Below are 27,174 nucleotides of genomic sequence, written 5' to 3'. Positions count from 1 at the left end.
ACTTTCACTCGCACCTTACCGTATTGGCCGTGAGGAATCAAAGCCATGTCTGTACCTCACATCAGAACTAAGGCTGGGAGCTGCGGAGGAACAACTTGGTCAAAAGCACATAAGAGATCTGTGGCAGGGCGAGAAATACAACCCAAGTGTCCTGAATTGGCTGCCAGACTGTCACCCACGCACGCTGTGTGTCACCAGGTGCTGGACAGGGGCAGTGGACCTTGCCCAAGGACAGATAAGACAGGAGATAGTGCTATCACCTGCACCTCTGCTTTTTGGCTGAGCAGAGCAGCAGCGGAGAGGGGCTGCTGTCTTTCTCCCTCCCTAACCCGCTTCCTGCTTGCTCCAGAAACAACCCAGTGCACGGCTGTTTATTATTATTATCACTGTTATTTTCCAGAGTGCTGTAAAACCAGGGGATAGAGCATTCTGACAGCCTCATAACAAACAGCAGATAAAACTAATTAGATTTTCTTCTTCCTTCAGTTTGCTGACTTGATTCTTTTTATTTTTATTGTTTAATTATTTATATTTAGCCCAGAGGTTTACACACACATGCGTTTCACTAGACGCTGGCAAGGCATCCTTAGGATCCTCTCTGATAGGAAAGAGCTATTGTGGGCAGGCAGGCCTGAGAGCTGGCAAGAGGCTGAGACAGAGGGTGCAGTGTGAGCGCTGCTCAGCACTACATCTTCTACCCATGTCATGTAAACCGTGAGAGGGAGGAAAGAGAGCGGAGCCATTCACCACAGCTAAGAGAGTCAGCGAGACAAAAAGTATCGGTAAAAAAAGTTAATGTGCCTGGCAGGAGCCCAAAACCGCTTTAGCAGTGGGGACTATGTGAGTGCCTCTGGGACACCGTCTCTTCTGGCCATTATGGAAATATTTGGCTTGCATCTCAACCTGACAGCCCTGCTGACTCTTGAGGAATGGCAACGGTGGGGAGCAGGGCAACTTCCCTCTCCTCCCTCCCTTTCTCCATCGGCTGTTTCCAAATTCTTTGGGATTAGCTAGCAACAGCAAGAAAAGGCACTGGCCTCACTGCTCAGCACTTAGCAGGCTGAAGTGAGGTGACATGCCTCAGCACAGGGGACAATGGCTTCATTCACTGGGGAAGTACCAAACCAGAATTACAAGTGTGCAAGAATAAACAAGGCTGGAGTTAATCTAAAGTTGTTTTACACTCTGTTTTATTAAAGTCAATGCACTTCCGTTCCTCTGTGCAGAGCCTAGTTCTGCTTAATTACCATGACTCAGGGAGAATTTTAATAACATGGAGAGAGCCCTGCACAGTGGAGGCCCTCTCCTGACCTCTAGAGGTCTATCAAAAGAAGAAGAGCATCTGCTCCCCATAGAAGTTCCTGGAAGAAACGAGGCAGCCCACATAACTGCTTCTGCTGGTGGTTTCCAGGTGCCATTCCTGACAGGTTGGTCACCCAGCCTTCTCGCTGTACTCTCTGCTCTCACCTTCTCAGCAGCAGGCTGAGCATCCTTGGGCTGGGGGCTTTGGCCAGCTGTTGCCTTTCTGCAGCATCCTCACGGCTTGCTGACAAGTTGTTTGACACCAACATAGGAAGCTGCCAAGGAGAAGACTTGGTCAGGCTTTTCATGTTGCACAGCAGCACTTATGCAGATGTTGTTGATGTGCATGGACGCTTTGCTCCCAGCTTGACTGCTGCACTTGGATCCCAGACACTGAAAGCACCTTAAGGGCCTTTGCCATCTCTCCATCTCCTGTAGCTCCTAGATCAGGGATCTATGAAACAGTGGTACTGCTCATATACATTCAGCTCCAAACACATATGGAAGCTACAGCTCTGCTTTTATTGTATTAGAACAACTCCCACACAGTCCACTGATTCCATGAATCACAATGAGACTGGTCTATAGTATTTATAGCCAAAATATTGGTGTCTCATTAAGAAAAGTGCTGATTTAAGATTTTTTTTGTCCCTTTGCAATAGCGTGTACCATCAGCAAGCCTTGGCAAGAATTGTTCTGCTACTGTTGTGGCAGGGCATTGGTACAGAAAGCAGTGTGGGAGAGAAAAGCAGCTCTGGATGCATACACACACATCTACAGACATATATGTATAATGGTATTTTTACCTTGTGCCCTGGGGATGTGCTGAATGGTGAAGGTCTTAAAGTACAGCCTGTGTACGCTGCAGTCTGGACCTAGCACAGTGTGAGTTTTTTGTCATGCATATGATAGATGTTGGATTTTGATATTAACTATGCACATATATCATTTCTTATTAAAGAACTTTGAAGAAACATTGTACAAACTATTATAATAGGAACACCTGTTTCACCTCTGTCCATTCCTGTGAGCCAGCCTTTTATGAAAATTCGGTATTGTGTACAACAAGCTGCACACTAAAGCAAGCAGAACAGGACATCTGTACAGAGACACACACCATACCTAATGAATTAGTTTGGTCTAAGAAGCTCAGCTTCTAAAGACCCAAGCTGCCTGTCTTTTGAGCAGCATCATAAAAAGAGAGCGAGAGACACAGAGAACTCTCATGTGCTGGTGAAGACTTTAAAACACCCAGGTACTGGAAACCCAGCAGGACAGGAAGAGGCAATTTCTCCAAAGAGCAAGCTCCTGTGGGAACGTATGTCTAGGTAGTCTGGGAAAAGGCGTTCAGACATGCATCAGATAAAACCTCATTCTGCACCAGCAATTCTTTCCACAAACAGCATAAAGATGACAGGATGGTGCTTTTATTCACACATCAATATTAATAATAAAAATCACTGGTAATGGAGGCCTTATAGGCTGTAATGCTACAACACAATATACATTCATCCTTCTCCTTGAGCCTCATAGAGTAGTGACAGAGTTAGGAGCCTCTTGCATCATGCAATTAATTCCATTTGGATTCAGGGCAATTCCCCATTTGCAGCAGCAGAGTCTAAGACACATGAGAAGTTCAGGGAATATGAGGTGTGAGATGCAGGGACGTGGGCTTCATGCTTTAGGGATGTCAGGCACACGCATGGGTCCTCAGCCCATGTTGCGTTCTCAGGAATCAGGATCTGTTTGCAGGTAATTTTAGAAGAAATTTAATTTTATGTTTTTCATTTGGGGATCGAAAGAGAAGCTGTTCTGACTCCCTTATGAGGTCACTGGTAGAACATGTCCCATATATAACCTCCCAGTAAAGTCTTCTACTATAGGTGGACTTGGCAGTGTTAGATTTATAGTTGGACTTGATGACCGTAAGGGTCTTTTCCAACCTAAACGATTCTATGATTCTGTGATTCTATATTACTGTCTGGCACAATGGAGTCCTGTTCCATGAACTAGGTTTTCTTCATGGTACCACAATAAAACTAACAAAGAATAATCAGTCACTGGACTGATGCTTGAGCTACATTCACTCTTGGACATTGCCACCATCACTCATCTATTGACAGAATATTGGGGGACCCTGGCTACCACAAAAGAACATGTTTTACTCCTTAAAATGCACCAAATCCCTCTCACTCCCAATAACTTTAAATAGTAGCTCTAGCTCTCCAGGATGGACTGTTGTATCTGTATTCTCTTAGCTGGAAGGATGTCTCATAGAGAAAATATAATTTCACAGCATCTGTGAAACAAATTCTGCACTTAGGCCCATTAGTTCAAGCATGATGTGACTCAATTGAGATTACACTGGACTAGATCATTCCAGTTCAGCAAAGAGGTGAATTTAGCCCAGGTTTCCAGAAGACCACTCTGTACTGTCACTGGTGCTTTCCTTACTATGGCACACCGGATTTCTGACACTGTTGCTGAGATATGACCAGCTCAAAAGCATGCACAGCCTGACCCAACCTGTTGAACACGCTGTAAGAATGGTGGTCAGACAGGAATCGGATGCATGCTCTACAGCTCAAGAGAAAAGAATGGCAGTGGAGAGCTCTGGCCAAAGGCATCAGTGACTGTCACTTGTCTAGGCAAAGGCTGCTTCCTGTAAGAGCCTAAACTAGGAAAAGGAGAATCATTTCTGGTTCCTTGGTCTCAGAATACCATTCCTCAGGTCAACCTGTATGAAACCACATAGCAGAGGCAGCTGTAAAACTGGGAATTATGTTTAGGAATCAACTATGTTCTCACACCGTATCACCTGGGCCAGTGGCCCCTCACTCTGCCTTGTGTACAAAGCATAAGGAGTCATTATCAATATAAGTATGTATACAAATAACACAAACATACAGCCAATTTTCTATTCAGAGCTGGAGCAACACATTTGGGAAGGATTCTGAAGCTGGCAAACAGGCAAACATGAGCAGTAACCCACTTCCTTACTGCTCTGCGAGTCAAAGCCTTGCTCACACAGGACTGCTCTTGAACCCACTGTACACCCCAAGTGCTGTTGAACGCAGAGGCAGAGCCGTACTGTTGGATGCTGGTTGGCTGGAAATGTAGAGCCCCCTGAGAGCTTTGGAGTTGCATGTCTGTCCCATGGTTTCTCCTGCATCTTCTGTCTCTCCTTCCACCCACGAGAGGCACTCCTGGATCTCTTGGTCCAGCTCCAAGAAGTCCTCTTCACTATCAGAGCAACTGTCAGTATTATAATCGACTTCTTCCACACAAGGTGGCTCATCATCAGTCTCCAGGCTGCTGTTGTTGCAACTTCTGCAGAAAAATCACAAGAAAAACTGGACATCATCAAAGGAGCGTGTGTTGGTCTAGGGGTAAGAGCAAGCAACAGGGAAATGTCTTTCCTGGGTTTGGTCCTGTCTCTGCTAATAAGGCATGAGATGGCACTAAGCAAGATCCTGTATGTCTTTGTGCCTGTTTCACCATTGGTAAAATGAAGAGTGATTCTTACCTACCTCACAGGAGAAATGCATCATTATTGTTATCATTATTATTGCTATTGCTTATACAGAAACACAGTGCTGTATATACAGACAACACCATTCTCGCCTTGAGGCACTTACAAGGTTATCGAAGCAGAAATATAGTAGAGGAAGAGATATTCCATTTCCAGAAGGTTGCTGGTTTAATCATCATTCACCTCATTGTAGTTCCACATTTAGTGTAAGACCTAATTAATCCAGGTGGTTGAAGTGCTTTGGCATCTTTTCCTCCTGGTCTGTGCAAGCTCAGAGCACTGCTAACAAGAGGTGGTACAAACAAAACGTGGGGGCTTTCAGGTCTTCAAGCGCACTGGCTCCGAGAAGGGCAGAAATACCAGGAGCGGTTGTGTTTTGGAAGGAGAATGAAAAGGCTTTGACAACATGACTTCCTGAGGAAGGGCCAAATTCAGAGGCAAGTCTGAATAGCTGAGGAAAGACTCTAAATGGATGTCACAGCTACGTCATCTGGCTCTCAGAAGGGTAGGTTACACCAGCTTAGCCTCCTGCCATTTACTTACAGGAACAGTCGTAGGCTTTCTTTACATGTCCGCTTTTGATTCATACTGTATTAGGTTAGCACGATGCAGTATTTATGGCAGAGTCGGAGCCACTAGACTAGATGGCTCCGGGGGATAGGGTCGCTCTCCTACCTAGCTGCCTAGTTCCCATTTGGCCCTGAGCCTAGGAGGGCAGCTGGGTAGTTTTTGAGACCAGAAAGAAGCTTGTGGTTTTAATGCTGCCGGGGTCAGAGCCTGGATCAATCAGGAGGACAGATACTGTGTTTTTCACCTCCAGGTCAATGTTTTCAATGAGACTCAAAGCAGGCGAATGTATTGCTTTGGGGGACTGGGAAAGGAATAATAATCTTCCACCTCTGGGCCAGAGTTTCTAATTTGTCCCAAGCTGGGGAGAATGAATGGCTTGGCAGATGGAGCATACACAGCTTTAATGTGTGGTCTGCTCATTTACATGTCAGTAACCGGAATAATCTTCCAGCTCTCAGCTGTTTCACAGCAGTGCCAGCATCTGAGGTTTCAGAACATACCAAAGGTGTGAAGTATTGCTTTTGGATGTATCGATCCCTCCTCTCTTCTGCACTCCAAAAAAGGTATGAGATTTTCTCAGCTTTGAGACTCCAGGTCTTAACTGTATACAGACTACTCCGCAAGCAGAAACAAGTAATGTCAACCCACTTCTCTGGCTGATCTCTGGCTTAGTTTACTTCAAAGGCTGGGTATAAAGGATTCTATGAAAGCTTAATAGAGCTGTACAGCTTAAAAATAAATAAAAGAATAATTATGCACTCTACAGTTTCTGGCTCCACTTCAGTCTGCTCAGAAATCTGGGTCAGGAAGAATTCATACTGAAACTGAGTATGTGACATGAAACAAAACAAACCAGCCAGGACAATCCTCCCAGCACAAATGGCAACAAGCAGTGGTCTCTAATGAGTCTGACCAGTGGGTTTGATTTCTTCTTTTTTTATCAGATACAGGTATGACATGAATTACCATGATACCAAGTACCTATGATAATGTTCAAAGCTGACTAAACTCAGGGGAACTAGATTTTTCCTTTATAAGCTCTGCCTTTGTGGCTCTGCAATCAAAAGGAACCAAAGCATAACTATATTCAATATTGCACTTGGGTGTTTGGGAGGAGCTGCTAATGCTGTTGGGACAGAGCAGAGCTGCCACCCAACTCACTGATATTTTACAGATGGAACAGTTCAGTTTTCAACCTAGGAACAGCAGGTCAAACATTTGCATTAACAGGATAATTTTATTTAAAAACTCCCTATTATTACTTAAAGCTGGGAAAACAAATAACAGAGGACCTTCTGAATTTTTTGATAGCTTAAATGATTTTGAGACTGGATTTCTGACAAGAAGGGTAATATGAGTCCTAGCACAAAACCACTTCACTATGGAAGGGAAATCTGGAAGACAACAAACAATACGAAGGAGAAAAACATACAAAACTGCCATTTCCTTATATTGAAGACTTAAGGGATAGTCTTTAGGAAGCAAGTATTTATGCATAAAACTCTTGTAATGGACTTCAAAAGCTCTCCCTTGTTTCCTGCATACACAGTACTCAAGACACCAGGACTGTGGCAACTGAATACCTGGGCAGATATAATGCAGGGAGAGGCTGCCCGCAAATGAGGATGTCCCTCGACCATGACTAGAGGTCAGGAAAGAAGAGTTTCTTACTAGTTTGTTCTGCCCTTTGTCCCTTCGCTGTGACAGTGAACGAGCAAGCCAATTAGCACTGACCTTAGTAGTAGTTTCTCCAATTTGGACTGATACCCACTGGATCAATGCCACCACCACATATCACATAATGAGCTACCAAACAGCAAATAGATGATACCAGCTTCCTCTCGCTGCCAGCACAGGCCGTAATCACACCGGTGACTTAAACGTTGAAAGGCTCTTTATCACACTACCAAACTCTACACACCAGTTACATGTCTCTACTATATGGAATTTTCCAACCCAATAATTCACTTTCTATTGCAGGAAGATTTAAAACACATAGCAAAGCAAAACAAATGGGATAGTTCAAACCAGCAGGTTAGAGGTTTCTCTGAAAGAAGAGAGGTGGCAGCACGCGGTATTTGGGAAGCGGGCTAGACCCCGCTAATGAAGCTGCCAAAGTCATTACATGCTGCTTCTCCACATCACAAAGACCAGCTCCTTTAGGAAAGAATGCAAATGATGAAACATAGTAATGAGTAGAAATGCCAACAACTAGACTATTGCATAACATTGCAGAGGGAGTGCCTTGCTTTTTTTTTTTTTTTTTCCAAAAAAGAGTTGTGGGGGTTTTGTTAGGGGTAGGTTCTTGGCATTTTTGTTTGTTAGATCCAATTTTTAAAAGCTGCAAAAGAATTCCTACACACACACACACACACAACACCCCCCCCCCAAAAAAAAAAAAAAAGAAAAAAAAAGCCCTCCAGGGGACATGAAAAAGATTTACCGAAGAATAATGATGTTGTCTTACAGAAGGTAAACAATGAGGAAAACCAATGACATTACATTAGAGAACTCCAAGACAAATATGGTCTATGAATACCACTGAACGTGAACACAGTGCAGGAGAGGGGGAGGGAAGGCTGGTAATATTTCTACAGCCAACAGTCCCCCAGCTAACACAATAAAACATGTACACATGTTGGTTGATCTACTAATTCAAAACCTACAGTCTCGTAGCCCTCGTCTATTCCAGCCGATGGGAACACAACAGCAATTTGCAACTTTATGATGTGATAAATAGATTTTCTTTGTTTTGATTTGTAATTTGCTTATTTATTGGGATATGACTTGATCTTAATTAGTTTTCTTTTTTTCCATGTGGGTGTGGGTGTTTGTTTGCTTGGTTTTGGAAAGCAAGCAAGCTTTGGTACCCTATAAAATAATTCCGGTTTTCTGCTGACTTTACATGAGGAGAAGGAGAAGGAAGCCCAGTCCCTCCTTACATGTCAACATAACTGCAGCTTTCTGGTATGACTGAAACCCACTTCTTTTGGTTGCTTCCTGAAAACCCCTTATTCTATATCAGCTTACCTGTTGGGTCACAGCTGGACAGAAACCTTGCAAGTCAGCTGTCTTGCTGAACTGCACGTAAGACAGTCTATAGTTGTGGTTGATAAACTAGAGCTGCTTGCTGTACATGGGGATGACTGGTGATCCCTCTTCCATACATAATTCTCCTTCACTTGTGCATACACTTCCAGGGCATAGAGAAAAACCTGGAGATTTCCTAAGTAATTTCTCAAGATTTTTCACTCACATTTTGGTTGTGTGGCAGGTCACCCACTCTCTATCTATTCTACTGACTGGCTCAAAATAGAATGTGTTTTATTTTTTCTGCTGGAAAGAACAGGCACTGACAACTGTCCCTCTTAGGGAATCTGTGACTATTGTTCAGGGTTGCTGCTTGACCTTCACTTGACAAGCCTCGCAGGTGCAGTGTGTTAGAGAAGGAAATGAAGCATTTATTCCTTTTTCACATTGCTCCTCTCACTCTTAAGAAATTTGCTGCAGTCTTGCCAGAGCAAAACTGGAAGTGAGTGGTTAAAGGCTTCACACAAAAAAGAGGAAAATTCTAAGTCTGGAGACCAGTGCTGGTTATGGACGTACCAAAGACTCCCTGGGAAGAATGCATCAACAGACAAGTAAACATGTCTTCATCTCTCTGCAGTGAAAAATAACACCCCGGTAGCTGCACAATCACCCTGTCTGTAACCCTATTTTCTCCTTTCCTTAAACTTTCTCGTTATCATGACATCCCAATCCTTTCGAAGCTGCCCAAAGCAGGGATGTGGCTGCATATAATGAGCCAAGGACGTCTCTGATACAGTTCATAAACTAAATAAGGCAGATTTTTTTTTTTTCAAAATATCAGTCATTTCCCTGTGAGAAAACAGAAAAAAAGACACATGTCTGACCTACACAGGCCAAGTTCTCAGCAATTACAGCATACACCTGAAAGAAGGGTGCACTTTTTCTCCACTCAAGCAGGGATCAGAGACCCCAACACGTTCCCTCACCACAGTTATCATACGCACAGAAGGGGAATCTCTCATTCTTCTCCAACAGTTTTACCAATTGTATGAACATGTGCTTATGTTCTGGTAAGTAAAGTGTCCTGCAGCTTTTAAAGATATGCTGTCCTCTCTGCAGTGAATTGGGATTGCCTCACCCTTCTTTTTTTTAACATTAAAATTCCACCTACACAACCAAATCTGAAAGGGTGTGTGGTCTTGCATGGTTTTGCTTTTGAGGAATCCATATGTTTTATTAAAAGTATTTTACAGGAATACTGCTTCTGAAGTCTTGTAATGAATCTAAAATGAATCTTAAGCAGCTGCATTTGCTGTTATCCCAGAGTACAATTCTCCCTTTAATAGCTTCATAAAGCAGTATTTTAGGACATAAGTGAAACAACTATGATGCTTTCAGGTAATTACACCTGTAAGAAATACACTACAGCAACAAGATGCCAATAAAGAAGGACTTTAGTCTGCCCTTTTTGTCTTGATTTGCTTGCTACAAGGTTTGGTGCACACCTTGTAATGACTTTCTAATTTCATCTCTGCAATTCAGGAGCTCCCCAGACAGCAGCCTGGCTTGCCCTCCTGCCTAAGAAAAGCCAGACAAGGCTCTATTTAGTCCCTGACCTTGTGCCATGGTTTAACCCCAGCCAGCAACTAAGTACCAGCAGGAGCTTGCTCACTCCCCACACCCCCATCCCCAATGGGATGGGGAGGGGAACTGGAAAAAGGTAAAACCTGTGGCTTGAGATCAGAACAGTTCAATAATTGAAATAAAGCTAATGATGATGATGATTACAATAATAATAATAGTAATAATATAGTAGTAGTAGTAGTAAAGGGAGACAACAAAAAGAGAGAGACAGGAATAAAACCCAAGAAATACAAGTGATGCACAATACAGCTGCTCACCACCTGCTCGATGCCCAGCCAGTCCCCGAGCAGTGATCAGCCAGCCCTGACCAACTCCCCCAGTTCGCACACTGAGCACGATGCTCTATGGCATGGAATATCCCTTTGGCTAGTTGGGGTCAGCTGTCCTGGCTCTGCTCCCTCCCAGCTCCTCATGCAGCTCCTCACTGGCACAGCACGGGAAACCGGTAAGTCCTTGGTTTAGAGAAAGCACTGTTTAGCAACAACTGAAACGTCAGTGTGATATCAACGTCATTCTCCTACTAAATCCAAAACACAGCGCTGTATCCGTTCCTTGCCAAGGGAGGGAATCAGCTAGGTACTGATGCAAGATGGCTCCAGCTCTAAAGAATTATTGCATTTGCCTCCTCTGTTGCTACACAGTAAACAATAATGATACGAACTTTGTAGGCTCCCATGAGATTTCCCTTTCCCAAGACTCTGCCAAGGACTTTTGCATCTTACAACATCTCCTGAGAAAATGCGTGCTAAGCCCAAGGCAATGCCAGGTGCCCTGGCTTTCAGCCCACCACGGCACATCCTTTCACAAACAATACGAACATAATTAAATACTGCCTTGAATTCTGTTTGCTATGGCTGAGAGATGTTTGGTCTTGTTTTGAACGTAGGGTTGTTTTTTTTCCCCTCCTGCTGCAAATAACCAGGAGAAAGGTGTAATTCATTGCTGAGACTTGTACTAATCAGTTTTTCAGGAGTTCCCAGGGTAATTGTAGGCTGTAATATTTATAATTTATTTTGCCAGATTAAAAATGGATGTCTGGTGCATCAGATAAGCAAGGAGCAAGTTGGGCTTTATCGTTTAGAGAGAAGGGAAGACAACTTGTAAATAAACAGAGAATGAAGAGCAAGAAACCGGCTGACTCCTGGCCAATACTGTCCCCTAATGTTCATTCAGGCTTGCAACAATTTAGCCCTGGACAGATTTTTACTTGCGGCTTGCAGAAGCTCTCTGAGACATCTCAGGACTGACTGTTTCCATTCTCCTTATTGGTGAGAAGATGGCTGGTGATTGCTGTAAGAGCAGAGGGAATGATGAGCGCACACCTCTCGTTACACATGGTTGGGAAACTGAAAAGCCTTGTGTGAATATGAAGAACTGCATTTAATTGAATTGCACCATGTCATTGGTACAGCTTTGATCTTTCTGTGAAAGATGAGTTTGTATAGAGGACAAGGAGGCATTTTTGTCCCATTTGAAGGGTACTAGGCTTGACATTACACTAAATTCCTGGATTCCAGCTATCTCAGTTCAAATACAGGCGCATTTCTAATGCTAACCAATAAAATTCACATGAAATGGTCTTTAGACTTGCAGAATGGAAAAAATGGTGAGAAGCCAGAGGCTGTGGATTCAGTCTTGTGAACGATCATTAATTTCTTCCTAATAGAGAAGCAATCTATATAGCAGTGCAGGGTTAACATTGCATCTTTAGCATTCTTATAGCTGTAGGTTTGTAAGCATTAATAAAACCCACTGATTTGAACAAAGATGAGTCAGCCACGAAATGGAGCTAGGACGGTTGGTGCAGACACCACAGCTAACTACTTTTCCTTCTCTCACCCTTCAACAGTTCTTAGGTTTTCTCTCTTTCTATCTTTAATACATTTACCTTTCAGCACGTGAAAGCACCACCCTGTGTGTACTTTAGGAGGCATTTGTGACCTTTGGTTTGTGATGATGCTCTCTTTCACATAGTGCAATACCTGGCTTGGAGAAAACACTGAAAACCTTATAAATATGCTGCTTGGAAAGGCAAGTGTGAGCAAAGCAGTTGTACCCCCATCAACATTGAGAAGCTAAAGGGTATCGAGTGAAGTTTCTACTTACCTATGGTGAGAAGAGAGAGACGAACCAAAGCAGGGGCGTAAGCATGGCAAACTGGCTGTATCTGCACAGACATACCATGCGACCTGTGAAATTTCAGTCACACCAGACAGGTTCAGCTCTTCTGCACAAGTGGGGAACAACTTATTCACCTAAAACTGGTGCCCAGCACTGGCTTTTGTGTGAAGTCCTTGGCAACATGAGACATCCCTGAAGAAAACTTGAGACCTGACTTCCTATATCTGCACAGCACCATGCTCTTGAGATTTGGGCCAAAATTCCTGGACACCAGAGCTGAAGCCCCGAAACACAAATTTTAAACAAGTTGAAGACCTTTATAAGAAGACATATGATATATTCAGGCACTGTTGGGAGACTGAGCCTGGGTTAGAGTGTCTTGAGAAAGCATAGTCCTGATCTTGCTTTTTAGATACTTATTACACTAAAACTTGGTGTTTATTTAAAACAACATCACACAGCATCAGCTCTGGACAAGCACAAAGGCAGCTCAACCCATGTTTGCTGTTGAAATCCTTTACAGGTTTGTTTTGCTACCTTTGACTAGACATTGCAGTCTTATGCTGAGCAGAAATCCATGGTCAGCGAAACACCTAAGAGTAAATGGTTTAAGATCTGGTCCATTGTGATCTTGTTATATTCATTAAAAATGGGAGATAAATTCAGGAAGAAAAAGATAGGTAGCATAAAATAGATTATATCCATCCACCAGCCAGCACTGTCAGTGACTTGGATTTAGTCTGACTTTAAGAATCAGAAGAAATGTTTCCAAAACAGGTAACATTTTGGCTTTCTATGGCTTAAGCTTCCTGTGGAAACATGAGCAGTCAAGTCCCCCTCTATGGGAAGGTATTTACTAAGACTACCAGAACTCATTAGGACACTGAATAATGTAAGAGTTGCTGAATATGTTTTTGAAAGTGTTTGGGAGCTCTTCTCACAGTGTCTCTACCTCAAGCAATTTCTTCTTAAAACGATAATCATGTTATTGATGATACTTAGCAGTCCAGCCACAGTAATACAGGAAGATTATTGGAATCCTTGCAATTGCTTTTGGATCCTTCCAGTAACGGAAACATTGGCACTGTAGGGGGGAAAAAAACGTGGAAAGATTTTGGCTTAGACGCTGAAAAATTGTACTGCTGAGGATAAATAATGTAAAGACATGCAGGTTCTCCTGGGTTCTTCTTTCCCTTGGTGCTGTTTCATATAATTCTACTGACTTCATCCGAATTTTGTAATTGGTTCTATATGTCTAATTTCAAAAGTCCGTGTTCCAGATGTATATACCCTTAGTTCTCTCTGAGTGACTTAAGGCATTTGGGATTTTGAAAACAAAGTGTTTTAAGGTGGCCAAGACAGATCTAGGCTGCACTTTAGTTACATAACTGTTTTATGTACATGGGTTTTGGGTCAGATAACTATGCATGCAAATATTTGTTTGCACACCAGACAGACATGTAACTACCTGTCTGAACTAATGACTGCTGTATATGACTGAATTCTAACCACTATACCCCTTGGAGAAGAAAGAAACCTCTTGGTTGCTAACTTTTCTTCATGAAAGTCTATTTTCAGCTGAAAACCACTCTGTTTCAGAGAATCTATCGACGATAAATTTGTATATGTGTGTGTATGTGTCCTGGTTTCAGCTGGGACAGTTAATTTTCTTCTTGGTAGCTGGTACAGCGCTGTGTTTTGGATTTAGTAGGAGAATGACGCTGATATCACACTGACGTTTCAGTTGTTGCTAAACAGTGCTTTCTCTAAACCAAGGACTTTCCAGTTTCCCGTGCTGTGCCAGTGAGGAGGTGCACAAGGAGCTGGGAGGGAGCAGAGCCAGGACAGCTGATCCGAACTAGCCAAAGGGATATTCCGTGCCATAGAGCATCGTGCTCAGTGTGCAGACTGGGGGAGTTGGTCAGGGCTGGCTGATCACTGCTCGGGGACTGGCCAGGCATCGGCCAACAGACGGTGAGCAGCTGTATTGTGCATCACTGGGGTGTTTTTATTGTTTGGGTTTTATTCCTCTCTCTGCCTCTCTCACTTCCATCATCATCATCACCACCACCACCACAACAACAATAATAGTTATTATTAATATTAATATATTTTATTTCAATTATTAAATTGTTCTTACTTCAACCCTCAATTTTTACCTTTTTCCTGAATCTCCTCCCCAACTCACGGCAGGGGGCTATGGGTATGATCGAACAGCTGCATGGTGCCTAATTATCAATTGACATTAAATCACAAAATATATAAATATGTCTATATAAGCACACAATATAGATCACTATCCCTTAGCTAACTTTCCTTATGGGTAGATAAATAATAGATACACATATACGTATATAGGCATATACTCAGACACCCACACACCTACACAATTACATGGTTTGTTCTGTATTCAGAGCACAATTTTCATTACAAGACCTAGGAGGTGTCAGGAGACCCTCCTACAACTAGCTGAGAGTTGACAATAGATGGTCACTGAACCTTGATGTTATCGCATTTAAGTGGAAGCAATCCCAGTGAAAGAGCTGGCTACTGACCAGGGCAAACCAGTTCTTTGACTCTTGTCTTCAGGTGAGTGTTGACAAAGGAACAGGTCACCTGAAAGGAGACTTAGACCATCTGGGTAGGGCTTGAGATATAATAGGATTGTCAACAGGCAGGCAGAAATGGTTGTCTAAAACATAAATTATGTTAATCAGCTATTTAAGAGCTAAAATTAGAAGCTAAAAGCAAGACTGTGAGACAAAAGTTAAGATCTTGGATTCTCAGTAAGGAAATATGGACATATTCCTACTACACGTGAACCTGATTCATTTTTGTACCCTTTAAATTAAGGAATGACTGTTTTAGAAACCTTTCTGTATAGCTTGTTTTTTCTTTCACAATCATATCTCTTCAAGTAGGTAAGCAATGACTGGGTATGAAAGTACTGAGCTCTGGTAAAAAGAATGATTTGTTTCTGGAGTGTCCAAAGACAGGAGAGCATATGGCACAATATGAGTGTTCAACAGCTGGTTTACCATTGAATTCTGCTTCTAAAAAGACATTCAGGAAAATCTCAGCGTAAGAGTCAGAGAAAACAGTTTCTGGAGCATACTGAAAACAACTAATTTATGCCAATATGATGGCAAAGCACCGAAGCCTAAGAAGTTCCAGCTGACGGACATCAGTCCATATGGCCATCTCCCAAAGCCACTTCATCTCTACAATGTCCCATGTTATCACAAATTTATTGAAAGGATTCCAACACACATCTGCAAAATCATAATCCCCCTAAAAGTTGTGCTTGTCATTCTAGGAATGTTCATCATAACTGATCTGAGAAATTTTCTGTAGTGTAAGAAGCTCTGAGACTAATATGGAACTTTTGTTCTCTCACCCTTTCCTGCGGAGAGCAAGCGTGTTTAGTCAGTATTATAATTAGGAAAGACAGAGAATCTCTCTCTGTGTGTGTACCTATAAGTATAAAAAGCAGAGAAGGCAAGGTCAAAGAAATCTATCTTGCTTCTAAAGCAAATTGAAGTGGGATTATAGCAGAAATGTCTGATGAAGTATGTGTGATCATAGAGAACCGATAATAGTTCCAGGTTAAAACTTCAGCCTCTGCCCTCATCCTAAATCTTTTCTCAGACTTAATGAAATTCAGATAAAACAAATCTCAACACTCTTGTTCAATATATTTCAAAACATTCTGATCAATTATGTTTTTAACACCATATGGAACCAAATCCAAAACCTCGCTTAACCTCACTCATTATGCAGCTGATTTGCGTATGCTTTGGACTCCATTAAGGACAACAAAAAATATCAGCTACAGCATATAAGTGGCAACTCTTGCTAATTCCTTGATCTTGCCAAAGCCCTACCAGATGTTTCATGAAGAATAGCAAATATTTCATTTTGCGCTCCCTGCCTCCTGAAATTTGTCTGTCAGGAGTTGCAAGGATGAATTTTAGTGGTTTGGCACACAAGAAAAACCGTAGGCGTGGGTGGCTGACAAAAACAGGAGGCATCACCTTCGTCCTACTTCAGAACTCAAGCAGGGTTTAAAGGGATTCTTTGCGCCAGAGGGACCTTCCAGCCAGGAACATATGATTCCCAGTAAACAGGAAAGAGGAAAAACAACCATTACCTCTGATCTAAGGAGACAGCATTGCCTGGCAAAAAGAACATAGTAAAAGCACATCTAAAAGTTTTCATTGCTATTTGTTGTACAATAGATCTCCTAATACTTTTCTGTGTTCCTGTTGTAGGTATTTAATAAAGTTTCATCTATATAACAGTGAGATGCTGTTTTGAAATTAATTCATTTGTAACTTGTAGCATTTATCAGTTCCCAGCAGGGAGCAATTTTTAAAATCGCTGTTCACAGGAGTATTTCCCAAATATTTTATAAAAATCAATTTTCAGATGCCTGTCAAAATGGTCTGTGTTTTTTACCTGAAAGTTGCATTCCATTTTCTTACTTTTTCCGTATGTGGATATGTGTGTGCATATTTATATAGGCATATATAAATGCCCACTAAAATTCTTGAAAGAATTCTAACGCAACACAGAAGCAAGTGTATTCTGAGTGAAAGCCGAAGCAACATAAACTGACAAAAGTATTCATTTAATCAAAATAAGACATGTATTTGAATGGATGGAGCAAATTAGAGCACAGCTTGCAGAGCAGTGAAACAATCACTTCATAGAGAAGCACCCCGAGCATTTAATGTCACACTCTGATTTACGACCAAAAATGATAAAAGGTCAGTTTCTTGTATGCAGAGTAAGTGACTGAAAAGATATGTCAGACTGTGCGTCACGGGAAAATTGAATCATGAGGTTAAAATGTTTGGGTTTGAAAGATGCGGGTTTAACACTCAGTGGGCTTGCAGTCGGTTTGAGCAAAGTGCTTTTCTCTCTGTGCCCCAGTCCCCCCACAACACTGGTGCAGATGGCTCCACCAGTCTACCTGCCCAGCCAGCTTATGGCACGGTGGCAGCACCAAGGTGTGTCTGAGGCCCTCCATCACCTGCCCAGTCTGAATGAGGTTGCAAAGCTCTTTAATTGCCTTTTCTCTGAAAGTGCCTTTCTCTCCGCTGAAAGCAGTAAGAAAATAGGTGCTTAATAAATTTGGTGGGCCTGGTCCAACACCTTCTCTCAGCAAACCAAGACTTCAGTAAAGAAAATAGCAAGTTTCCAGATCCATTAGGGAAAGAAGTGAGTATTCGTGATTCTGCCAGACAGGAATGAAGAGTTGAGCTGGAGGAATGATGAGGATGTAGGACTCCTGCTGACATCAGGAGGAGAGAGAGGTGCTCAGTAAAATCAAGGCTTAGCTGCCAGATCGTATTTCAAAGACCAATGTTGTAATTCTTGCGGTACTGAAAACAACTGGTCATAAAAGTGAAGGAGAGATTATTCAGATGGGAAAGAAACTGTCACGAGCTGCCAGATTTTCTGTACCCAGCCTGGCCTCTGATTTTAAGCTGTCCAGCTCGCCTATCTAGCAGAAAGAAGTCAGTCATCCAGCTCAAAGAAACAAAGACTGAGGACTTGTGAGTGCTGGTTCCAATAGACCTGAAAACCTCGTTAGTCAGGAAATCTTGTATTTCCTGGCATTTGCCTTCATATTTCTGTTTTCCTAGCCCCTCATTTTGTCTCTTTGCTTCAGGAAGCTGTTTATTGCACCAAAATAAAGTGACATCTGCTTTTCCCATGGTGGAGTCTGTCTTCCAGGAACTGAAACACCAGGAAAAGACCAGATCGTGATTTCTGGCTCATGGATTGTCCCCTAAGGCATTGAAAAAGCCCACAAAAATGAGATTTGCCAGTACAAACAGCACAAATCCAGGTGCTAGAACACACAAACACATTTTACAGAGGGGTGCATTTAGGAAGGTTTTATTCAGGAATGCACACAGGGTTCCTGACTGCTGTTTGCTGTGATAGAATCTCTTGCCTTGTTCCTTCTCCATCAAATCGTGGTGGCATCATTTTCTCTACAGAAATTTTGGCTGCATCAGCTTCACACAGGTACCCCTGCCATAACAGCTCTAGTGTCAGTAACACATAACCCCTTAAACAAAATGCTGTATGCTGTGGAAGAACCCAGGTTCTCAGAATTCTGGAGATAACGGTGGTAGAGCAGGTGCAGCCCAGTCAGACTGCTGCTGACTTCACCCTGCATTTGCCAGGCTTACGCCGGACTTTCTCCTTTTCTGCACAGCCAACCCGCAGATAAACTGTGTCAGATGTAATGGTGCATGATACAGGCAATTCAGAATCAAGGAGGAAAAAAAGCATCTCTGAGGCAAGATGGGTTATCAGCTCAGCTCAAAAAGCAGCATATCAAGAAACACTGCCACGACGATTTTAGAAATCTATAATTTAGATGTTACCTTAAAGCCTAAAACTTTGTTTGAAAACTTCATACTTCTCACAAGCAGACTAGCAAAGCTCAGGAGGGTCAGACCAGCCAGCTATCAGTCCAGATGACAAAGTAATACACTTAACGTATATGAAGTGCTGTACACATGAAAGGTACAGGAAGGATGGCAACGTTATACAGTTTTATCCTGCAAGGAATCAAAAGCTGTTATTGCGCAGCAGTTTTCTCAGAGCTATTACACTCCATTGCTTACCCACACATCAGCTTACCTTTCTGGGCTTCCCAGCAGTATGAATCACTTTCAAATAACAATGCGTTTACTTTACATACAGGCTTTACAGCCTGAAACACCCCGTACTGCTTTCTGGAAAGGGAAGCAGTCTGATGATTTATCAGGGAAAGGTCTGCTGATGTGCATGGAGCTGCACTGGCATGTCCCATCTGAGCAGCTGAACTCCTGAACAGCATAATTCACCCCTAATTTTGCAGACATTTCTGAGGCAGGGAACAACACTGCTTTAAATCTTCTTGGGTTTAGAACCGAAAGTGAAGAATTCTAAAATCAGTGAACAGCCAGTGCAACAATATTAAGGAATGAAAGAAATACGCCCTGTGTCAAAACTTGGCAAAGGTGCCAAGCCTAGATCCCTAACTCTTAATACTCAGAGTATTTCTTAGTTTGCTAGTGAGTAAGGATTGCTGCGCAATGACAATCATTTGATGATAATTACAACAGCAGTGAGAGCCTGTGCCACTTTTCTCATCAGCCTTACACACTTACTCCACAGATGGGCACGATGGCAAGGCACGGTGCGAATGGCAGGCGCTCCTGGAAGAGCAGTGCCTGCTTGTGTAGTTCTGGGAAAGCATGGCATTTGGGAAGTGGCAGAGCAAGGTCTGAGGGGCTGTATACACTGATGCAGAGCATCCCTTAGGCAACCTTTTTCAGCCATGCCCTTAGTAACAAGTCTCAGTGAAAGCGCACAGACCCTGCCGGTTGCCTTTCTCTGACACACATCTATTTAATGTAACTGGCTCCTATGAATTTAGGAGCAAAAAGCCCAGAATTAAACACGTTTACACAATTAGAGCCATATTAACCTAAGCTGCTGAGGGTGAATTCATTAAATCATATGTCCAAAGATCTTTGATGGTGGAGGAGCAAAACCAGTCACCACAAACCAATAGCTCTAGCTTCAGAGATGTTTCCTTCCACCTTCTCGTGCTGTTTTACACATTTCCAATGCAAGAGAAATCCACAGGGAAACAATCAAGGAAGAAAAAAATTTGCTGAGCTGTCTATTCCCTTGCTCCTTTCAATGTCTGCCCCCTCAGAAGCTTGGCATACCCTTCTCCCACGCTACTCCTTATAGCCAGGAAATGCCTATCATTTCACTTCTTACAGAGGGTCTCCTTTGAGATGGATTAACCTAACACTCCTTAAACTCAGACCTATCAATTTCCTCTGCTGGAGACTTTGAATTCAGATATCTTTGCTGTACTGGAAAATATCCACTGATAACAAGCAATTATTATTACAAGATATATCCTTAGAGATAGGAACTGGCTGCTAGGAAAGAGTGAAATGAAGGGGAGAGGGGAAAACCAAAAATACTACTCTCACTTGAACCTGACAGGGTTTTAGTCCCTTTCCCAGCATGACATACCCAAGAGTCCTTGGACAACTTTCTGAACAAGATTCAGCTGACACCTACCATTTAAGCACTTGAGTGTCTCACAATAACTTTCAGCATCATTAATGGAAATGGATGAATGTTAATTTCAGATTTAATTTGGTGTTTGAATCCATAAAAATATGTATAATCTCCTCTTCTCCCCACCAACTAGTATATGGACCCTGAAGGCAGCATCCATAGCTAGCTAAAAGATGGTTTGTGGATTTCTTTCTGTGAGAATTTATAAGTGTGCATTAGATTGAATGATATATAAAATATATACCCAATATAATGCCTGTAATAGCAGGGACTGAAATAAACCAGTTTGTGCTTGGGAGTGTTTTAAAATAGTAAGTGTAGTGGGGAGGATGTGCTGTCGAAGAAAAGCAGAGGTTAATGCGCTCCTCTTTCCATCGCTGTGGACTTGCACATTCAAGTCAAGAGGAACTGAACGGAGAAAACCAACCCTGGCATATGCCAGAATGACTCTGAGGTGCACCATAAACTCTCAGAGAGTTCAGAGCACAGGGGGACTGTGCTGAACAAGCAGCAGTAGCAGTAGCCTGGAGGATGCCTACCAGCGCCCTGAGAAGTAACTTGTCTGCTTCAAGGGCAGTGTAATAACACATGCTAAGCAGAGATTGATAGCCCCATAACGAGCATCCCCGACATGGGGCTGAGCAATCAACGAAAGCAGAGATCCTGCCAAAGCGCAGAGTATGAAGGTGGCTACAGATGGGAACAAAGCAGTAGCTGGTACAGAAGTCAGGCAATACTGACAACCTCAGTCTAGAGCACAGCAAGGAAATGGGCCCTCTGCAAGGCCAGGAGAGGCCTGAAGAGAGACAGGACAGACACTGAGGGTGGAAAGATGTAAGCCATGGAAGTACATTCACTCCTCAGATGCCCTGTACTCTGGCAGTCCTCAGGACCACTGACCACAGGAACCACAACATGATCTGCCTCCCTGGAAAGTCTCTCAATTTGGTCAGCATCTGCCAGGTGTAGGGACAAGCCTGACAGCCCCAGCAGGAACAGGCATCCCTGCAGACGACAGCTCTTTCCCAAAGCCCATTACAGGAGAACGGGATGTTCTGCACTGCTGCCAGAGCACTCAGTAGCAGAACCTCCGACTGCTCGCTGAGTCCATGAGGTATCTGGGGATTGCTGGGAGTGGAGCTCCCTGCACGGGCTTGTGGGGTTATAGCAGCAGCATGGGACAGTACAACGTAGTGGCAGAAATTATTTTGAAACATGACATCCCCTGGTAAGCCTGGATACAAGACTGGAAGCTTGTACCCAGATTGTGGCCTATTTCCAATTCTGAAATCCAAACACTGTTATTTTCCCATTTACTCATCCAATGTTGCTTCAGCACTTAATTGTCTACCTGCTGGCCTGGCCTTTTCTGCCATGCTGCTGCCAGGCCATCAGTGATGTGTCCATCAGGGTGAAATGAGCTTTGAATCAGGTGATAAATTGCTGTTTGTCTTGCAGCTGCTAACATCTTTTAAATTTTTAAACAGTACGATCACACACATATCTAGTAGCTGCTTGGTTATGTTTATTTTGGATGAGATGCTATGCAGTTTCTTAGATGTGTGTGTCAAATATTCATAGATGGCAGGCTAGTGAAATATCTTTCTGTAGTATTTATTTATAGAATTTATTTATCAACAGAATCAATCTTTATGTGCCTAGCTGCAGCATTACTTGTTGCCTTGCCCATTTTTCCTAGACACTGTCTGTCTTTAACAATATCCCTCTCTTTGCAGCATTTATTCACAGTATGTCTGTACCAGGTATCTTCCCACGTGTACTCATAGTATCCATCTCTTTAATTTTAACTATATATCCACTCCATCTAATGCTTGTCATCTATCTGAAGCACTTGCTGTATCTCTCCACAGCATCTCTTTAGTCAATGGTATCTGTCTCTGCATGACTTTATCCCTTTCTCTCAGTCACACACAGCACCAGAGTGTAATTATGGATTTTGGACTACAAAAAGTTTTGGTTTTTTGCCAAATCAGTCTCACAAATCACCGATTAATTTATTTGCTTTGCTGGAAAGCCTAGATGTGAGAAATGGGCTCTGGAAGGGTATAAGTACTTTTGGGTCAAAAACTTTTTCCCAGGATTATTTGTTTCCCTGCTGTGTATGAACCCTCACTACTATGGGAGCAGGGAGCTGCACTAAGCTTGACTATTTCCTCCCTGTTATCCTCCCCCTTTCCCTTTCCCATTCCCTTTTTCTTCTCCCATCTTTCCTCTTTTCCTTCCCCCAACGTTTTGCATTCATTCCTCTAAGTTTCTCCGTTCACTTCTTTCGCCCACTTGGCATTCTCAGGATGACAAGTGAAAGTCCCTCCTTATTAAAAATTCACTGCCAAATAAATATTAAAGCGGGAGGGGGGGGGGATCCATTTGGCTCTGTGTGATTTATTGTCATCTGCAATACAAGGCCCAGCACAACAGGTTAAATAGGTTTCACATCCTATTTACCCACTTCACAGAGGTGTGAAGGACTCAATGACCCTCAGCTCTTAGAAAGCCTGTGATGGGGAGGGATGTCCTCCCCACCAAGGGCACTAGTCTGAATGAGATGGAGAGTGACACCTCTCAGGGCCAAGAGAGGAAGTAACAGTAAAAACTAAAACTTCTTGCTTTTTTTCTTCCTACTTTTTCTCATCCAGATGAATTGTGACAAGAACAGTACAAAAGATGGTCAGGTCACCTGGAAGCGATCAGAGAGTCTGTTAAAATGTCAGGAGCATCTGAAAGAGAGGAAAGGAGGGGTAAAAAAAAAAAAAAAAAAAGGAAGAAAAGAAAAGAAAAAGCAAGCAAGCAGAGCAAACTGACAGAAAAGGAGGGAGGGAAAAGTTTCCATGTCTCTGGTTTTGGTTCCCTGAGCAAAGACCCCAGCAGTTCATAATTTTCCTTCAGACAGGGCCAGTATGGTTCAATGGCAGAATAAAATATGCAGTAATTAATGAACAGCTTCACAGTTTTATGGACAGATTTAACTCTTTCCCTTATTTAGAGCTGCTGGAAAAAAGACTGAGACAGATGCAAAGTAAGACACAATGAATTAATGGTATTAACATGGAAGAAGCAAATGATATTTTCACAGAAGGCAGCTTATGGACTTCAGAGGGGAACCAGAGAGCAAAGAACCTCTGGGGACTTTCTCCAAAGTTGTCCAGGAGCAAGGACAAGAGATCCCTAAATAGAAGCAAAAATATTTGGGCCCCAGCGGTAGCTGTCAGCTGAGGCAGTGATAGAAATTTGAATTACCTGCCACGGGCTGGCACTGTGTCGGACTGGACACCACTCCTCTGCACCAAATGCCTGGTACACCTAAGGATGTATCCTATCTGTCTTTGTTTGGAATAATATCAGTATGTAGGTATGTGATGTGTATTTCAAAGAGGCCAGTGGAAATACTCAAATTTGTTTCAATTCAAACCAATATACAGGCAATAGGAAGAGAGACTCAAGTAGCAGACCAGAAAAGAGTATTTGAATTCCTCCTCTTTTAGAGATTCTTATCCCAGCCTGGCCACCAGTTGGCCATGTGTTTTTGGCAAACTGCTTTGCACATTTCTGCTCCCACCACAGTGTGCCAGATCTGTGTAGACTACCTGCTATGACTGCTAGTCTGTGCCTCCGTTTCTTCATGGTGAAGGGTGGGAACAACTGTGCTCTCAGGGCTGGCTATCAGCCACATGAGGACTAACTCTCAGGGAAGAAGGTGAGAGATGGCAATGCAGCCCTCAGATGAGAAAGCAGAAGAATGAGCTATCATTCTCCTTTCCTGATCTAACTGGGTCTGCTTAATAGCGTTTTAAACACGCAACATCCATGAAAGAGACAAGTGCTATGATAATTAGAATGGGGAAAGTTTTCATGCAGAGGCAAGCTATGAACATATCAATAGATCCACAGGAGATGTCTGAAGTTAGTGTTTGTCTCCTAAATAAGTAAGCTACTGCCATGCCCAGACTCATGGCAAGAAGCACAGGAAGAAGGAGCAGTGGAAGATGGAAGATGGTGAATGACGAGATCAGGGGTCAGCTGCTCAAGAGGTTTTGCCCGAATGTCTCACCTCGATCATGGAGCGAAGGCAAAGTATGTACTGATTGGAACAGGATGTGGAGACACTCCAAAGGTAGATCAGAAAGAACAATCCATCTCATCTGACTGGGCTATATAATTTACTCATTGTGAGCAGATGGGTTATGAGGTCTGCCATCAGTGATGAATTATATTCATGAGAAGTCATTCCCAGCTAATGAGGATCCATTATCATTAGCTGCTAAGGAAGAATAACGGCTTGCCAGGGCAGAGTGGGGGTTTCACAATTTCCAAGGAGAAAATTCTGGGCTGGTAGCCACCTGGCAATTGAATTTTCAGGAAACTGAAAGCTTTCCAAGATGGATACCTTCTGCTTGCTTCAAGCCTTAGCTTTTAATTTCTTTGGGCAAGTTCAGGAGAGGGAATGTAAGAGGAGCTGGAGGAGGAGGAAGCAAAGGAAAATAGTAGTAACCGTATCTGATAAGACTGTGATTAAATCAAGGTCTCACTCTAATTACACTGCATTTAAATAAACTTTGCCGAGTAAGTAATTGTAATTAAACTGCATTTAAACATGTATTTATATCACCATTTCCTCCCCTGCACAGCTGTCTGTTCCCACCTCCTGTTGCTGCTGTCTACTTGCCAAACCCGCTGAATTTAGCACAAGGGACTTTGCATTTCCTTGGACTTCCTGGAGGAGATGTTGTGGGGGGCAAGGTCTGAGACTCCCCCCATGCTCCCTCAGTGCAATCAACTACAAGGAGCTTCTTTTTTCCAGCTCTGTGTAGGAAGAGAGATGCAGCTGATGCTGCGATAAATTAGATCTGAGGAAAAGGTTGTGAGGGGCAGATACACGAATGAAGGGAAGCGAGTGTCTCTTTTCCTCTCACAGGAACTTGAAAAGGTACATATCTTCCCCTTTTTGAAATTTCTTCACATTTGGGCTAGGAAGCAAGCTACCCTTCTTGTCTTCTATAGAGCACCTTTGATACAAGTATGTTTTCCAAAGCCCCAGGTCTCTGTTTACTGCATCACGTTTGTGCTTGTTCATTGCTGTATGTGACATGGAGCAAAAGAGCTCACTTACCTACATAGCACCTACAGGTGAGAGTTCAGAGCTGGCAATAAAATTCTTGAGCTCTGTTTTCAGCTTTTTAGTACTCACGTGTCTCAGTTTCCTTTATTTGCAGCACTCAGCTACCTATACATAACAACCCTACAGGTGGTCTTTAAAGGTCTTTAAAGTTGTGAACAATCAGGTTAGGGAAGTCTGTTATGGAAAAAAAGGACATTCTTGCTATTTAAAATGGAAACTAGCTCCTGTTAGGAGTCTGAAGGCGGTAAGGAAGGGAAAGGAGTATAGGAAGAAACAAAAGAAGAAATAAACAGCTAAAGGGAGAGTGATAAAAATGAGGAGGTGAACACACATCACAGTGCAAAGGGTGCCTGGGGCTAACAAAAGCAAACCAGCCTCTCTGCCCTACCTCCCTCCACACCAGAGATGATGGAAAACGTCTCCATTTGTGCCTCTGCTATCACATAGCTCTAATTAAGGGACTGGAGAAATACCACTGTAACCCTCATCTGTTTGTGTTCAGTTGCTGAAAGGACACCATGCATCTCCCTGACAGCTAGTCATTACAGCTTCGTATGAGCACCCTCCTTCCACCAGAAGTATTGAGCCCTCTGTTAAATACCTCAGACAAAACCCTCGCTACATTTCTGTTACTTGAGGGAGGTGAGCCATGAAGCCCTTATCATGGGAAATCACTGCCGGCAGGATAAGGGCACCTGAGGGAGGACAGGCTGAACGCTAGCCATGCTAGCAACATGCTAGACGTGTTGCTTCAAAAGACACACAGCAAAGGAGAAAATCCACATGTAAACATGTGGGGTGACCAGAAGTGCATATAGGCACAGTGATATAATAATTATAATTTAAAAAAAAATAATAATCCTTAGTTAAACAAATCTGTTTGGTTGCTGGCAATTTCACCATGACCGCTGTGTTATAAGCTGTATTCACTCTCTCCTTCCCTCCCCTCCTTCAGACATTTATATTTTCTCCCTCAATAACTGGTCTGATGAAGGTCCTTATGCCAGGTATTAGTGAAAAAGAGCAGAAAGGCATCTTAAGCTTCATTTTCTGATGTGACAGTAGTCAACCTGATCTGGTGTGATCTGTCATGTCAAAGAATATAGATCCCAACTCTGCTACTCTCAATTTCCTCCCAAGCCTTTCTTTAACCTACAAACCTCAGTCCTACTTCCAGAAATGGGAGACAAAAGCAATACTACTGGAGTGACATTTGTCAGAGGGAGGGTTGGACGTTTCCTTCCCTGCAGACTCCAGAATCACTATTTATCGGTGAGCTCAGCAACATCATTCACTCAGAAACAATCTGATCAAAATGGTCTCCTTTCCACAACTGGAATCCTTACTTTCTAAACCCAAGGGCTTAAAATCCCCAAAGGCTGTCATCACCCACAGTTCCCCCACACAGCTCTGTGGCACACATCCTTTCTAAGCAGGAACCAGTGAAAGAAATGCACCATTTTAAGGTATGTGAACTGGTGCCCTCTCTCCCTTTGGCAACCTGCTGCCCACAGAGACATACCGTTGGGTCTGTGATTGCTTTCGGTTTGAGTCAGCTCAACTTCCAAGTGCAGTCAAAGGAGGCAAATGACCATCACAGGTCAGAGCCCAAACCTTCCCTTCTCTTTAATGGCTTTGAGTGCCTCAGGCTTTTTGTTTTCACTTGCAGCGAACTCAGTTCTGCTATTAGGCAAATGGAATAATGTGAACCATTATCAGCTCTGGGTGC

The 27,174-nt window shown here is 42.9% G+C and overlaps 1 protein-coding gene across 1 annotated transcript in view; it reads right to left on the bottom strand.

Annotated features, from left to right (window-relative positions):
- Positions 1–2,769: 2,769 nt before the first annotated feature.
- AGBL1 (ATP/GTP binding protein like 1) overlaps positions 2,770–27,174 on the bottom strand; it is a 332,766-nt gene continuing 308,361 nt past the window's right edge. The window contains exon 23 of the mRNA XM_037393817.1: positions 2,770–4,632. Within this exon, the coding sequence (XP_037249714.1) occupies positions 4,326–4,632 (307 nt within the window). The 3' untranslated portion in view covers positions 2,770–4,325. The remainder of the gene's footprint in view (positions 4,633–27,174) is intronic.

This window comes from Falco rusticolus, chromosome 7 (genome assembly GCF_015220075.1).
Source record: "Falco rusticolus isolate bFalRus1 chromosome 7, bFalRus1.pri, whole genome shotgun sequence".
In the NCBI taxonomy this organism is placed as follows: domain Eukaryota; kingdom Metazoa; phylum Chordata; class Aves; order Falconiformes; family Falconidae; genus Falco; species Falco rusticolus.
The sequence above is the reverse complement of the archived record's forward strand: the minus strand, read 5'-3'. Positions and strand labels throughout refer to the sequence as shown.